The sequence below is a fragment of the Lucilia sericata genome, unplaced genomic scaffold (genome assembly GCF_015586225.1).
Source record: "Lucilia sericata isolate MDLA Ls3-8-SP2 unplaced genomic scaffold, ASM1558622v1 Contig001226F_arrow, whole genome shotgun sequence".
In the NCBI taxonomy this organism is placed as follows: Eukaryota; Metazoa; Arthropoda; class Insecta; order Diptera; family Calliphoridae; genus Lucilia; species Lucilia sericata.
The window spans coordinates 108,173-122,194 of NW_023995185.1; the positions used below are offsets into that span (position 1 = coordinate 108,173).

At 32.4% G+C, this 14,022-nt stretch overlaps 3 protein-coding genes across 3 annotated transcripts; 2 read left to right on the top strand and 1 right to left on the bottom strand.

The window, feature by feature from the left end:
* The first annotated feature begins 791 nt into the window (after positions 1-791).
* LOC119610552 (CDAN1-interacting nuclease 1-like) lies at positions 792-2,371 on the top strand. The gene is made up of 4 exons (XM_037965816.1): positions 792-1,204; positions 1,270-1,549; positions 1,789-2,000; positions 2,070-2,371. Exons 1-4 carry the CDS (start codon positions 942-944, stop codon positions 2,260-2,262), a joined length of 948 nt encoding a protein of 315 aa, XP_037821744.1. The 5' UTR covers positions 792-941; the 3' UTR covers positions 2,263-2,371.
* A 164-nt stretch (positions 2,372-2,535) lies between these two features.
* Positions 2,536-6,850, bottom strand: LOC119610546 (gram-negative bacteria-binding protein 1-like). The gene is given in 6 exon segments (XM_037965811.1): positions 2,536-2,823; positions 2,883-3,253; positions 3,324-3,490; positions 5,946-6,129; positions 6,132-6,542; positions 6,627-6,850. Coding segments are annotated over 6 exon segments (1,437 nt in total). The 5' UTR covers positions 6,748-6,850; the 3' UTR covers positions 2,536-2,640.
* A 4,044-nt stretch (positions 6,851-10,894) lies between these two features.
* Positions 10,895-13,090, top strand: LOC119610547 (gram-negative bacteria-binding protein 2-like). Its single transcript, XM_037965812.1, has 4 exons — positions 10,895-11,122; positions 11,548-12,273; positions 12,350-12,660; positions 12,760-13,090. The coding sequence occupies exons 1-4, from the start codon at positions 10,999-11,001 to the stop codon at positions 12,955-12,957; spliced, it is 1,359 nt and encodes a 452-aa protein (XP_037821740.1). The 5' UTR covers positions 10,895-10,998; the 3' UTR covers positions 12,958-13,090.
* The last annotated feature ends 932 nt before the right edge of the window (positions 13,091-14,022 follow it).

The following is a 14,022-nucleotide window of genomic DNA, read 5'->3' on the forward strand; positions in this document are numbered from 1 at the left end:
AATGTTATTGCACTTTTTATACAAATACTTTAGTTTTATTTGTATTTAAGAAGAAATAATAAAAAAGTCAATAAATAAACATACATATATGTAGTTCTTAATGTCTAATAATAGTGCTTATCTTTTAGCAAACAGAACAGTTGTCCAATACTAGTGAATATATATATTTAATAAACTTTGATAACCTTAAAATAAGTGGGGGTCAGTTTCAGTTTATTTTCAATAGAAATTAATAAAAAAAAAACCCCACCAGCAATATGTCAAATATAGTCATAATAAAATTTTAGATTTTTATGATGTTTTTACGAAATCTTAAGATATTCTTTTTGTTTAAAATAAAAATCTTCCATAAATTGAAGGAATTTTATTATTTTACAAAAATTGGTTTAATAAGATTTGAATATTTTAATATATTTTTAGATTTTTAAAGCGATTTCATAGATATTTTGTGATTTTCATCAAATTAAAACATATATACAGTTTTATCCATTCAAAACCTTTTAAAAATATCAACAATTCTTACAAATTTAAAATGTCCGTTATTTTTCTTCTTGTTTTTGTATTTTGTCTTCAAAATTTCCTTTTTCAAATAAAACGTTACTTTTTCCTATTATTCATGCTACTACTATTAAAATACAACCCTGCTAATATAATTCTGTCATATATAACAACTCTGTTGTTGAATTTTATATTTTTAGATAATAGCCGGTTTTATTCGATTTTAAGCCGCCGCCGACATATTTAGTGTCAGTCGCCGCCGCCGTTAATATTTGTCGGCCCTGGGCCCTGTATACCTGGAATGAGTGTGTGTGTGTGGGTAAACCCCGCAAAAAATTATTAATATTTTGACATTTCTATCAATAATTTTTGTTTACTTTCTAAAATTGTGCAAAAAAATGTATTAATAATTTAATAAAATTAATTTTTGTAATAAAATCAAAATGACCTCCAACACAACTACTCTCCGGCCAGCCTCTGAGGAAGACAATCGCAAACGTATACTCACTGCCCATGAATATCGTAGCCTATGTGATTTTATTAATAACTATCAGGGTTTGCCCATAGACTGTGAAATGGAACTGCAGGATAATTATCCACAAATACAGCGTCTAACACTGAAGGCTGTCTTACAAAACGAACTAACGAATCGTATGCGTTCCCAGTATTGGCGTTACGATGCCAATGCTCAATTGTATTTGGACAGGTGCAAGATTTTCTTTTAAAATGTATACAAGTTATAAGAAATTAATGTTTTTCTTCCTTTTAAAGGTATGAGCAAATGTCTAAAAATTCTCCTACAGATAGTAGTATATTGTTGAATATAGCTAGAGAACTAAGAATTGGCCCGGCGATGATGTGTCGTTCTTTGTTGAAAATGAAATATGATTTTAACACAAAAATGCAATTGACCAAATTGATTCGTTATCCTCATCTAATAGAAGATCCTCTGCTGTCCGCTAATGTGGCACAATGTTTATGCAGTGATTCACAGGATGGCCCTTTAATTGATCTTAAGAGAAGAGTGTTGGGGGAGGAATATGAGTTTAAGGTAAGAGTTCACCAGGAAAACATAACTATTGTCCGAACTATTCTATAGTTCGTACTATGTGTAGACTATTCTACGGTTCATACTATAAACTATTCTACAGTTCAAAATATAAACTTCTCTATAGTAAAGACTATAGACTATTCTATAGTTCTGACTATACACTATTCTATTGAATGATCTAGTAGTAGTGATCACTAGCCTTCTAGACTAGTCTGTTTTATTATTTATACTTTTTCCAGCTTAAACAAAGAGCCAATGAGGCTGGTATGCATTATTATGATGAAAATGATCTCAGACGTTTGGGTTATGACAAAACTCCCGATATTAAAATGATTTTACCATTTCTGTACAAAGGAGAAGTCATAAATTGGATTGAGAGTAAAGCAAATTTTGGTGATATAAAAACCCACAAATGGAATATACAACAACAATTAAATAGTTATTGTAATAGGTAAATTAAACAGATGTTTAAAAAAAGTTTTCATTCACAATTTTGACTTGAAATCCATTTTTCTTACAGATTTGGTGCTGGCATTATTATATATTGGTTTGGTTATCATGAAAGTACAGCCAAACTCCCAGATAATTCTATAGGCATTATAGTCTTAGATGATTTTCCTGCAAAATGTGACATAGAACTTTTAGATTTAAGTGAGAATTTAGAATCTATAGATAAAAAAGTTTTAGAAGAAACTATAGAAGAAACAACATGATATTTATTAATTTAATATCAAAACAAAAAGGACTTGTAAACCAGATTTTCTTTGTTAAAATTGTTTACATATTTTTTTCTTTTTAAGTTTTTTTTTTTTAGCAAAATACTCGCACTTTAAAGATTTTATTGTAAGTTAATAGTTGAAAAACAAAATTGTTTTAATTATTAAGCATAAAAATATGTTTTTATTTATTCTTATAATTAGTTTATAATAAAATAGATATATATATTTTTAAGACAAAATTAGCTTTTTTATCAAATAATTGTAAAGTTTTCTATTTGATATTTAAGAAAAAATGCCATTTATATAACTCTCGTTTTAAAATAATTTTAAAAATAAATGTTTATTATTGCAGATTTTATATGAAATGTGTCTTTAAACAGCATAAACTCTAACATAATCCACTTCGAGAGCAGGTTGAGACCAGGTGGGGAACCAAATATTACGATTTCTAAAGAAATTCAAGCTGCCACGAGGATCAGTATTACCCCAAGGTTGGTTCTCGGTATTGGGAAAATCACCATTGCCACCAGCCGCCAAACCCAAGGTAATGTAAAACTAAAATGAAACGAAATAAAAAGGAAAAAATTATAGCAGAAAGTAAGTTTAAAACTTACCATTTGATCCAAGGGAGCATTAGCTTCACCCTTATTCCATATGGGTTCATTAACAATTTCCTTAAAATTAGTTTTAATCCTTCCGTATTCATTACCATCCACTGTCAAAATCAATTCATCTGGTTTCCAAGTTAAAGTATACAAATGAAATTGTTCACCAAAATGTTCACCATTTGACAAAGTGGTATCCTTCATAAATTGATGTCTCATTTCGGCATCCTTGTTTAAAATAACACCACCAAATAAACGTCCACCATTAATATTTTTATTTTGCCATTTCAATTCATGATTACCACGTGCATAGGCCACACGCATTTCACCGGATTTATAGTGATCACCATAGGCGGGTGTGGAGGGTTGTAGAGATATTACTGCGCATAAGGAAATAATAAAGAGTTTAGATTTTTATTGTCGTTTAAAGAAATATTTCCGAATACTTACAGGGAAATAGCCAATCGCCTATGGGTAATTTGGCTCTTACCTCAATGCGCCCATATTTGAAACGAAAATGATTTTTAGTTGATAAACGTCCTGAAATAATAGGCGGCAACAGGGAAACACCACGAGGAATAAGAGAACATTCATTATCAACATTGATACTGGTACATCTGGAAGGGAAGTAGAGGAATAAGTTCATGTTTATATATCAGTTCTAAATCTGTTCAGTTCTGTTCTAGTTCAGTTTTAGTTCAGTTCTAGTTCAGTTTTAGTTTAATTCTGAGTTCTAGTTCAGTTCTAGTTCAGTTCTAATTCAGTTCTAGTCGAGTTCAGTTCTATTTAAATTCTAGTTTAATTCTAGTTCAGTTCTAGTTCAGTTCTAGTTCAGTTCTAGTTCAGTTCTAGTTTAGTTCTAGTTCAGTTCTAGTTCAGTTCTAGTTCAGTTCTAGTTCAGTTCTAGTTCAGTTCTAGTTCAGTTCTAGTTCAGTTCTAGTTCAGTTCTAGTTCAGTTCTAGTTCAGTTCTAGTTCAGTTCTAGTTTAGTTCAAGTTCAGTTCTAGTTCAGTTCTAGTTCAGTTCTAGTTCAGTTCTAGTTCAGATGTAGTTCAGTTTTAGTCCAGCTCTAGCTCAGTTCTAGTTCAGTTCTAGTTCGGTTCTAGTTCAGTTCTAGTTCAGTTCTAGGTCTAGTTCAGTTGTAGTTCTAGTTCAGTTCTAGTTCAGTTCTAGTTCAGTTCTAGTTCAGTTCTAGTTCAGTTCTAGTTCAGTTCTAGTTCAGTTCTAGTTCGGTTCTAGTTCAGTTCTAGTTCAGTTCTAGTTCTAGTTCAGTTCTAGTTCAGTTCTAGTTCTAGTTCAATTCTAGTTCAGTTCTAGTTCAGTTCTAGTTCAGTTCTAGTTCAGTTCTAGTTCAGTTCTAGTTCAGTTCTAGTTCAGTTCTAGTTCAGTTCTAGTTCAGTTCTAGTTCAGTTCTAGTTCAGTTCTAGTTCAGTTCTAGTTCAGTTCTAGTTCGGTTCTAGTTCAGTTCTAGTTCAGTTCTAGTTCAGTTCTAGTTTAGTTCAGTTCTAGTTCAGTTTAGTTCTAGTTCAGTTCTAGTTCAGTTCTAGTTCGGTTCTAGTTCAGTTCTAGTTCAGTTCTAGTTCAGTTCTAGTTCAGTTCAAGTTCAGTTCTAGTTCAGTTCTAGTTCAGTTCTAGTTCAGTTCTAGTTCAGTTCAAGTTCAGTTCTAGTTCAGTTCTAGTTCAGTTCAAGTTCAGTTCTAGTTCAGTTCTAGTTCAGTTCTAGTTCAGTTCTAGTTCAGTTCTAGTTCAGTTCTAGTTCAGTTCTAGTTCAGTTCAAGTTCAGTTCTAGTTCAGTTCTAGTTCAGTTCTAGTTCAGTTCTAGTTCAGTTCTAGTTCAGTTCTAGTTCAGTTCTAGTTCAGTTCTAGTTCAGTTCTAGTTCAGTTCTAGTTCAGTTCTAGTTTAGTTCTAGTTCAGTTCTAGTTCAGTTCTAGTTCAGTTCTAGTTCAGTTCTAGTTCAGTTCTAGTTCAGTTCTAGTTCAGGTTCTAGTTCAGTTCTAGTTCAGTTCTAGTTCAGTTCTAGTTCAGTTCAGTTCTAGTTCAGTTCTAGTTCAGTTCAAGTTCAGTCTAGTTCAGTTCTAGTTCAGTTCTAGTTCAGTTCAAGTTCAGTTCTAGTTCAGTTCTAGTTCAGTTCTAGTTCAGTTCTAGTTTAGTTCTAGTTCAGTTCTAGTTCAGTTCTAGTTCAGTTGTAGTTCAGTTTTAGTCCAGCTCTAGCTCAGTTCTAGTTCAGTTCTAGTTCGCTTCTAGTTCAGTTCTAGTTCAGTTCTAGGTCTAGTTCAGTTGTAGTTCTAGTTCAGTTCTAGTTCAGTTCTAGTTCAGTTCTAGTTCAGTTCTAGTTCAGTTCTAGTTCAGTTCTAGTTCAGTTCTAGTTCGGTTCTAGTTCAGTTCTAGTTCTAGTTCAGTTCTAGTTCTAGTTCAATTCTAGTTCAGTTCTAGTTCAGTTCTAGTTCAGTTCTAGTTCAGTTCTAGTTCAGTTCTAGTTCAGTTCTAGTTCAGTTCTAGTTCAGTTCTTTCAGTTCTAGTTAGTTCTAGTTAGTTCTAGTTCAGTTCTAGTTCAGTTCTAGTTCAGTTCTAGTTCAGTTCTAGTTCAGTTCTAGTTCAGTTCTAGTTCAGTTCTAGTTCAGTTCTAGTTCAGTTCTAGTTCAGTTCTAGTTCGGTTCTAGTTCAGTTCTAGTTCAGTTCTAGTTCAGTTCTAGTTCAGTTCTAGTTCAGTTCTAGTTCTAGTTCAGTTCTAGTTCAGTTCTAGTTCGGTTCTAGTTCAGTTCTAGTTCAGTTCTAGTTCAGTTCTAGTTAATTTCTACTTCAGTTCTAGTTCAGTTCTAGTTCAGTTATAGTTCATTTCTAGTTCAGTTCTAGTTCAGTTCTAGTTCGGTTCTAGTTCAGTTCTAGTTCAGTTCTAGTTCAGTTCTAGTTCAGTTCTAGTTCAGTTCTAGTTCAGTTCTAGTTCAGTTCTAGTTCAGTTCTAGTTCAGTTCTAAAGTTTAATCATAGGGAAAGCATCTTTATATACATAGTTCAATGTTAGATAAATTTTATCTTTAATTAAAGATTTTATATAGCCAACGTTTTTACTTACCTATGTCCCAAATCAATAGTATCCTTTTTTAAATTCTTAGTGTTCAAACTGGCCTCGATTCTCAGTATACCACCTTCTACGTTCGCAGTACCATTGTATAAAACAAATTCAGCATCATCAATGGTGGGTGGAAAACGTACTTCATTCGTCCAATATTTCGCGTTTAAAGTATCAAAATTATCCGAAATATTAAATCATCACGACAATAAGGACCACCAAATGATCTGGGAACTTCGGAAACAGTAGGACGGCATATTTTATTTTCTAAAGTAACATCAATTGTTCGTTTAGTAGACGATTCTGTTGATGTTTCACCAGAAGTATCAGGTGCCGTGGTAGTAATTCTATAATTAGGATTACCACTTTTGAAAGCCTCCACAGAAATGGGATCTTTTTTATCGCGAAATATTAAGCGATTATGCTGAACAGCCATCCAAACATAGACAATGTCATTGTCCTGCAGTTTCTTGTCAAACTCAACTGTCCACTTTTTATTTCGTGGTATACTAGCTGTACCGGTGTATTGACCCGTTTCAAAGGAACGAAATGCTTTATTAATATTAACATGAAAAGATACCCACTTGATGTCGGGATCATCTAAATATTTATGAAAAAATTACATATTTAAGTATGTATAACAACGTCATTATTTAGGTATTCAGTATTTTTCCCCCTACTTACTCGGTATGGATAGAGTAAATTTATCTCCAATTATATTAAATTCTGCCGGTTGTATGGTAAAGGTACAGCCCCATCCTGCTAGATTTACCAGTAATATTATAGATAATAGATTTCTATACATAACGTTTAGTATAATACTTTTTTTGCGATCCCAATTATATTTGTAGTTAATAGCGCTTAATCTAAGTATCTACCTTTAACTGCGAGTGCTGAGCTTATACTAACTAAATAAAAAAGAGATAATTCTTGAACATTGATTATATTGTTTGTTATTTTTTTGTTTTTAAACTGGCAAATTCCTTCTTATTATCCAATTAAGTCGAAATTTTGTAAGTTTAGAAAGAGAGTAATTTTTAGTGCAAGACTTGCTTGCGTTTAATTACTCTGAGGAGTATGCAATCAGGTTTATAGGTTTAAATACTAGATGATAGTTGAATACCCTATATAAAGATTTATTAATTGAAGCTAATGAAGTATAACTGAACTAGTAAACTGAAGCTTAGAATTGAAGTTGAAGTTGAACTAGAACTTGAACTAGAACTGAACTAACTAGAACTAGAACTGAACTATGAACTGAACTAGAACTGAAACTCGAACTGAACTAGAACTGAACTAGAACTGAACTAGAACTGAACTAGGAACTGAACTAGAACTGAACTAGAACTGAAGAACTGAACTAGAACTGAACTAGAACTGAACTAGAACTGAACTAGAACTGAGCTAGAACTGAACTAGAACTGAACTAGAATGAACTAGAACTGAACTAGAACTGAACTAGAACTGAACTAGAACTGAACTGAACTGAACTAGAACTGAACTAGAACTAAACTAGAACTAAACTAGAACTGAACTAGAACTGAACTAGAACTGAACTAGAACTGAACTAGAACTGAACTAGAACTGAACTAGAACTGAACTAGAACTGAACTAGAACTGAACTAGAACTGAACTAGAACTGAACTAGAACGGAACTAGAACTGAACTAGAACTGAACTAGAACTGAACTAGAACTGAACTAGAACTGAACTAGAACTGAACTAAACTGAACTAGAACTGAACTAGAACTGAACTAGAACTGAACTAGAACTGAACTAGAACTGAACTAGAACTGAACTAGAACTGAACTAGAACTGAACTAGAACTGAACTAGAACTGAACTAGAACTGAACTAGAACTGAACTAGAACTGAACTAGAACTGAACTAGAACTGAACTAGAACTGAACTAGAACTGAACTAGAACTGAACTAGAACTGAACTAGAACTGAACTAGAACTGAACTAGAAACTGAACTAGAACTGAATTAGAACTGAACTAGAACTGAACTAGAACTGAACTAGAACTGAACTAGAACTAAACTAGAACTGAACTAGAACTGAACTAGAACTGAACTAGAACTGAATTAGAACTGAACTAGAACTGAACTAGAACTGAACTAGAACTGAACTAGAACTGAACTAGAACTGAACTAGTACTGAACTAGAACAGAACTAGAACTGAACTAGAACTGAACTAGAACTGCACTAGAACTGAACTAGAACTGAACTAGAACTGAACTAGAACTGAACTAGAACTCAACTAGAACTGAACTAGAACTGAACTAGAACTGAACTAGAACTGAACTAGAACTGAACTAGAATTGAATTAGAACTGAACTAGAACTGAACTAGAACTGAACTAGAACTGAACTAGAATTGAACTAGAATTGAATTAGAACTGCACTAGAACTGAACTAGAACTGAACTAGAACTGAACTAGAACTGAACTAGAACTGAACTAGAACTGAACTAGAACTGAACTAGAACTGAATTAGAACTGAACTAGAACTGAACTAGAACTGAACTAGAACTGAACTAGAACTGAACTAGAACTGAACTAGAACTGAACTAGAACTGAACTAGAACTAACTAGAACTGAACTAGAACAGAACTGAATTGAAGTAGAACTGAACTAGAACTGAACTAGAACAGAACTAGAACAGAACTAGAACCGAACTAGAACTGAACTAGAACTGAACTAGAACTGAACTAGAACTGAACTAGAACTGAACTAGAACTGAACTAGAACTGAACTAGAACTGAACTAGAACTAGAACTGAACTAGAACTGTACTAGAACTGAACTAGAACTTGAACTAGAACTGAACAAGAACTAGAACTGAACTAGAACTGAACTAGAACTGAACTAGAACTGAACTAGAACTGAACTAGAACTGAACTAGAACTGAACTAGAACTGAACTAGAACTGAACTAGAACTGAACTCGAACTGAACTAGAACTGAACTAGAACTGAACTAGAACTGAACTAGAACTGAACTAGAACTGAACAAGAACTAGAACTGAACTAGAACTGAACTAGAACTGAAGTAGAACTGAACTAGAACTACAACTGAACTGAACTAGAACTGAACTAGAACTGAACTAGAACTGAACTAGAACTGAACTAGAACTAACTAGAACTGAACTAGAACAGAACTGAATTGAAGTAGAACTGAACTAGAACTGAACTAGAACAGAACTAGAACAGAACTAGAACCGAACTAGAACTGAACTAGAACTGAAACTAGAACTGAACTAGAACTGAACTAGAACTGAACTAGAACTGAACTAGAACTGAACTAGAACTAGAACTGAACTAGAACTGTACTAGAACTGAACTAGAACTTGAACTAGAACTTGAACAAGAACTAGAACTGAACTAGAACTGAACTAGAACTGAACTAGAACTGAACTAGAACTGAACTAGAACTGAACTAGAACTGAACTAGAACTGAACTAGAACTGAACTAGAACTGAACTAGAACTGAACTAGAACTGAACTAGAACTGAACTAGAACTGAACTCGAACTGAACTAGAACTGAACTAGAACTGAACTAGAACTGAACTAGAACTAGAACTGAACAAGAACTAGAACTGAACTAGAACTGAACTAGAATTGAACTAGAATTGAACTAGAATTGAACTAGAATTGAACTAGAACTGAACTAGAACTGAACTAGAACTGAACTAGAACTGAACTAGAACTGAACTAGAACTGAACTAGAACAGAACTAGAACCGAACTAGAACCGAACTAGAACTGAACTAGAACTGAACTAGAACTGAACTAGAACTGAACTCAAACTGAACTAGAACTGAACTAGAAGTGAACTAGAACAAGAACTAGAACTAAACTAGAACTGAACTAGACTAGAACTGAACTAGAACTGAACTAGAACTGAACTAGAACTGAACTAGAACTGAACTAGAACTGAACTAGAACTGAACTAGAACTGAACTAGAACTGAACTAGAACTGAACTAGAACTGAACTAGAACTGAACTAGAACTGAACTAGAACTGAACTAGAACTGAACTAGAACTGAACTAGAAGCTGAACTAGAACTGAACTAGAACTGAACTAGAACTGAACTAGAACTGAACTAGAAGTGAACTAGAACTGAACTAGAACTGAACCAGAACTGAACTAGAACTGAACTAGAACTAGAAATGAAACTAGAGCTGAACTAGAACTGAACTAAACTGAACTAGAATGAACTAGAACTGAACTAGAACTGAACTAGAACTGAACTAGAACTGAACTAGAACTGAACTAGAACTGAACTAGAACTGAACTAGAACTGAACTAGAACTGAACTAGAACTGAACTAGAACTGAACTAGAACTGAACTAGAACTGAACTAGAACTGAACTAGAACTGAACTAGAACTAGAAACTGAACTAGAACTGAACTAGAACTGAACTAGAACTGAACTAGAACTGAACTAGAACTGAACTAGAACTGAACTAGAACTGAACTAGAACTGAACTAGAACTGAACTAGAACTGAACTAGAACTGAACTAGAACTAAACTAGGACTGAACTAGAACTGAACTAGAACTAAACTAGGACTGAATTAGAACTGAACTAGAACTGAACTACAACTGAACTACAACTGAACTAGAACTGACCTAAAGCTGAACTAGAACTGAACTAGAACTTTATTTTTTCATAATTACGGTACAAAACTTATTTACTAAACCCGTAAAATTTCATTAAAGTTCTTAAAAAAAATCCCCTTTTATTAAGCAGCTTTAAAGAAATACTCTCTGATTTAAACAACGTTTTATATACAATTCTTTGTATGGCTTCAAATCAACGCTCTCCAAAGTCAAGTTCAAAGCTCTCAATATACTCTCAATATAACAAAACAAGTTTAAACCGGGCTCCCAAGTACATATTGAGGGAGCACAATAATAGTATCAAACATCTTAATTTTGTCTTTACAAGTTAGTCACAGTTATCAAGTCTTAAATAAAGGAACGCGCTATTTTTTCGCAAAGACGCAAATCTTTGTGTTTTTTTTTTTTATAATATTAGAAATCACAAACAAAAGATGATAAAGTTTTTAAATTTAATTATAATCAATAGTATTCTTTTCTTTACAATTTGTTTATGTTATGAAGTACCTAATGTTGAATTAAATTTAATAGATAAGGGATTTTCTCTAACTTTAAAAGGTAAATATTGGGGAATTTGGAAAAAAGTTAAAGAACTTTTGAGAAAAACCGGAAATGTATTTATAAACAACAACTTTGTTATAAAAGTGAATAAAATATTAAAAAACTAAAATAATATGTAATTAATTAAGTAATTTTTTATTTAACAAAACAAAAAAAAAACAAAAATCAAAATTATTAAAACTTAATTTTTCCAGGGGACTTACAATAATAAACTATTAGTAAAGTTATTGAGTTACTGTGGGAAAAGTGCTTTATAAACCATAAATAAACTATTGATAACTTTATGAATAACGATTTTCTGAAATAGATCTAAACTAGAACTAAACTAAAACTAAATTAGAACTTTACTAGAACTAAACTGTAGAATTTTAAAGTTTTGTACCTTTATAGTAATGTATTAATCAAATTCCATACATTTTCAGATGAACCGGGTCTAAAACAAGTTTTTTACATTATCAAAATAAACGATGAGTGTCCCACGCTAATGGACTTACTCTTTGAACCTCAACCTGACTGGACAACAACACAAACATCAAAAGTTCTAACATCTCAAGATAAAGTAAACATTTCATTATTGGTAAATTATCGCGGAGAGGCCTATACGTCCTATCAATATATAGTAATTGGAGAGAATACGATTGGCATTAAGGCGACACCAAGTCCTCAGAAAAATGAAGACAATTGTGAGAACACACGGGTCGAGGTAAAATGTGAAAAAGCCCAAACGATCGTCTTAGGTATATCCAATATATGCCAAGGTCAATTGATATTCGAAGATAATTTCAATAATTCGCAATTAAATATGAATAAATGGCGATATGATATAAGACATCGTTTGATTGGTACCGATTCGGAAGAATTTGTAGTATTCGATAATCATCCCGAAAATATTTTCATACATGAGGGCTATTTAAATATACGACCCAAAGTGACACAAGAGAATATGAAGGAGGCTAAATTGAATTTTGGTTCTAGGTGTACGGCATTTGCCAATCGTAAAAAGGAATGTGAACTAATACCTCAAGCACATTTCATATTTGTACCACCTTTCAATTCATCACAAATTTTTACCAAAGATTCGTTTCAATTTCAATATGGAAGAATTGAGGTTAAGGCGAAACTACCAAAAGGTGAATGGATATTACCGTGTAAGTTTCTTTTAAAGATTTCTTAGATTAACCCGGAATTAAGTAAATTTTGCAAAATTTCATTTTCCTAAACTAGATTTGATGTTACGAAACGATGATGCTTTGAATGAAAAGCAAATACACATAGCCTTTGCCCGAGGTAATGAAGAACTATTGACCTCCGATAATATCGATCTAAGTGGTAAAATTTTATATGCTGGCATTGTAAGTGATGTAGAGAAAAATGAAACACATTTTAAACAAACAGCCTCGAATGAACATTTTGGCAATGATTTTCATATTTATACCTTGATTTGGAAATCAAATGAAATCAGTATGGAAGTGGATGGTGTTAAATATGGCACAATTACAGGGAATTTGGAACAGTTAAATACAATTAATAATTTCGTAAGTATACTTATACGACTTTTCCTTATTATCTTGTTCTGCAGACACAATTTTGTTAAGGGTTCGAAGGACCATTGTTTATAACATCTTTTCTTTTAGTTCTTCATTACTTTTGGCGTTTCCGTGGGTGGCCATATATATTTTCCCGATAATTTACAGCAGCCAGATAATAAGCCCTGGTCTAATACCTCTCCCAGATCGATACGTGATTTCTGGCGTTATATAAATAGTGGCAAATTAAAATGGTCCGGTAATGAGACTTTACAAATTGACTACGTTAAAGTTTATGCTATCTAATCGTTTAAGGAAATAGCAGCAATTGTGATACTTAAATTTTATTATAAAAGTTTTTTTTTTTTAATGAAAATAAGAGACTAGAATGTAAAGGGTTTCTAATAAAGTAATCTTTTCCACCAATTTCAGAAATTAATGTCTTCTAGTATTATTTATAATCAATTATGTTCTAATGTAATCGGTCCTAATTTATAAAATAGTTAGCTATGTTAGTTAGTAGTTTGTCTATAGTCTAGTCTATAGTATAGTTTATAGTCTAGTTTATAGTCTAGTCTATAGTCTAGTTTATAGTCTAGTTTATAGTCTAGTCTATAGTCTAGTCTATAGTCTAGTTTATAGTCTAATTTATAGTCTAGTCTATAGTCTAGTCTATATTCTAGTCTAATCTATATTATAGTCTATATTCTAATCTATAGTCTAGTCTATAGTTTAGTCTACACTCTAGTCTATAGTCTAGTCTATAGTTTAGTCTATATTCTAGTTTATAGTCTAGTCTATAGTCTAGTCTATAGTCTAGTCTATAGTCTAGTCTATAGTCTAGTCTATAGTCTAGTCTATAGTCTAGTCTATAGTCTAGTCTATAGTCTAGTCTATAGTCTAATCTATATTCTAGTCTATAGTCTCGTCTATAGTCTAGTCTATAGTCTAGTCTATAGTCTAGTCTATAGTCTAGTCTATAGTCTAGTCTAGTCTAGTCTATAGTCTATAGTCTAGTATAGTCTAGTCTATAGTCTAGTCTATAGTCTAGTCTATAGTCTAGTCTATAGTCTAGTCTATAGTCTAGTCTATAGTCTAGTCTATAGTCTAGTCTATAGTCTAGTCTATAGTCTAGTCTATAGTCTAGTCTATAGTCTAGTCTATAGTCTAGTCTATAGTCTAGTCTATAGTCTAGTCTAGTCTAGTCTATAGTCTAGTCTATATAGTCTATATCTATATTCTAGTCTATATTCTAGTCTATAGTCTAGTCTATATTCTAGTCTATAGTCTAGTCTATAGTCTAGTCTATAGTCTAGTCCATAGTCTAGTCCATAGTCTAGTCTAGTCTATAGTCTAGTCCATAGTCTAGTC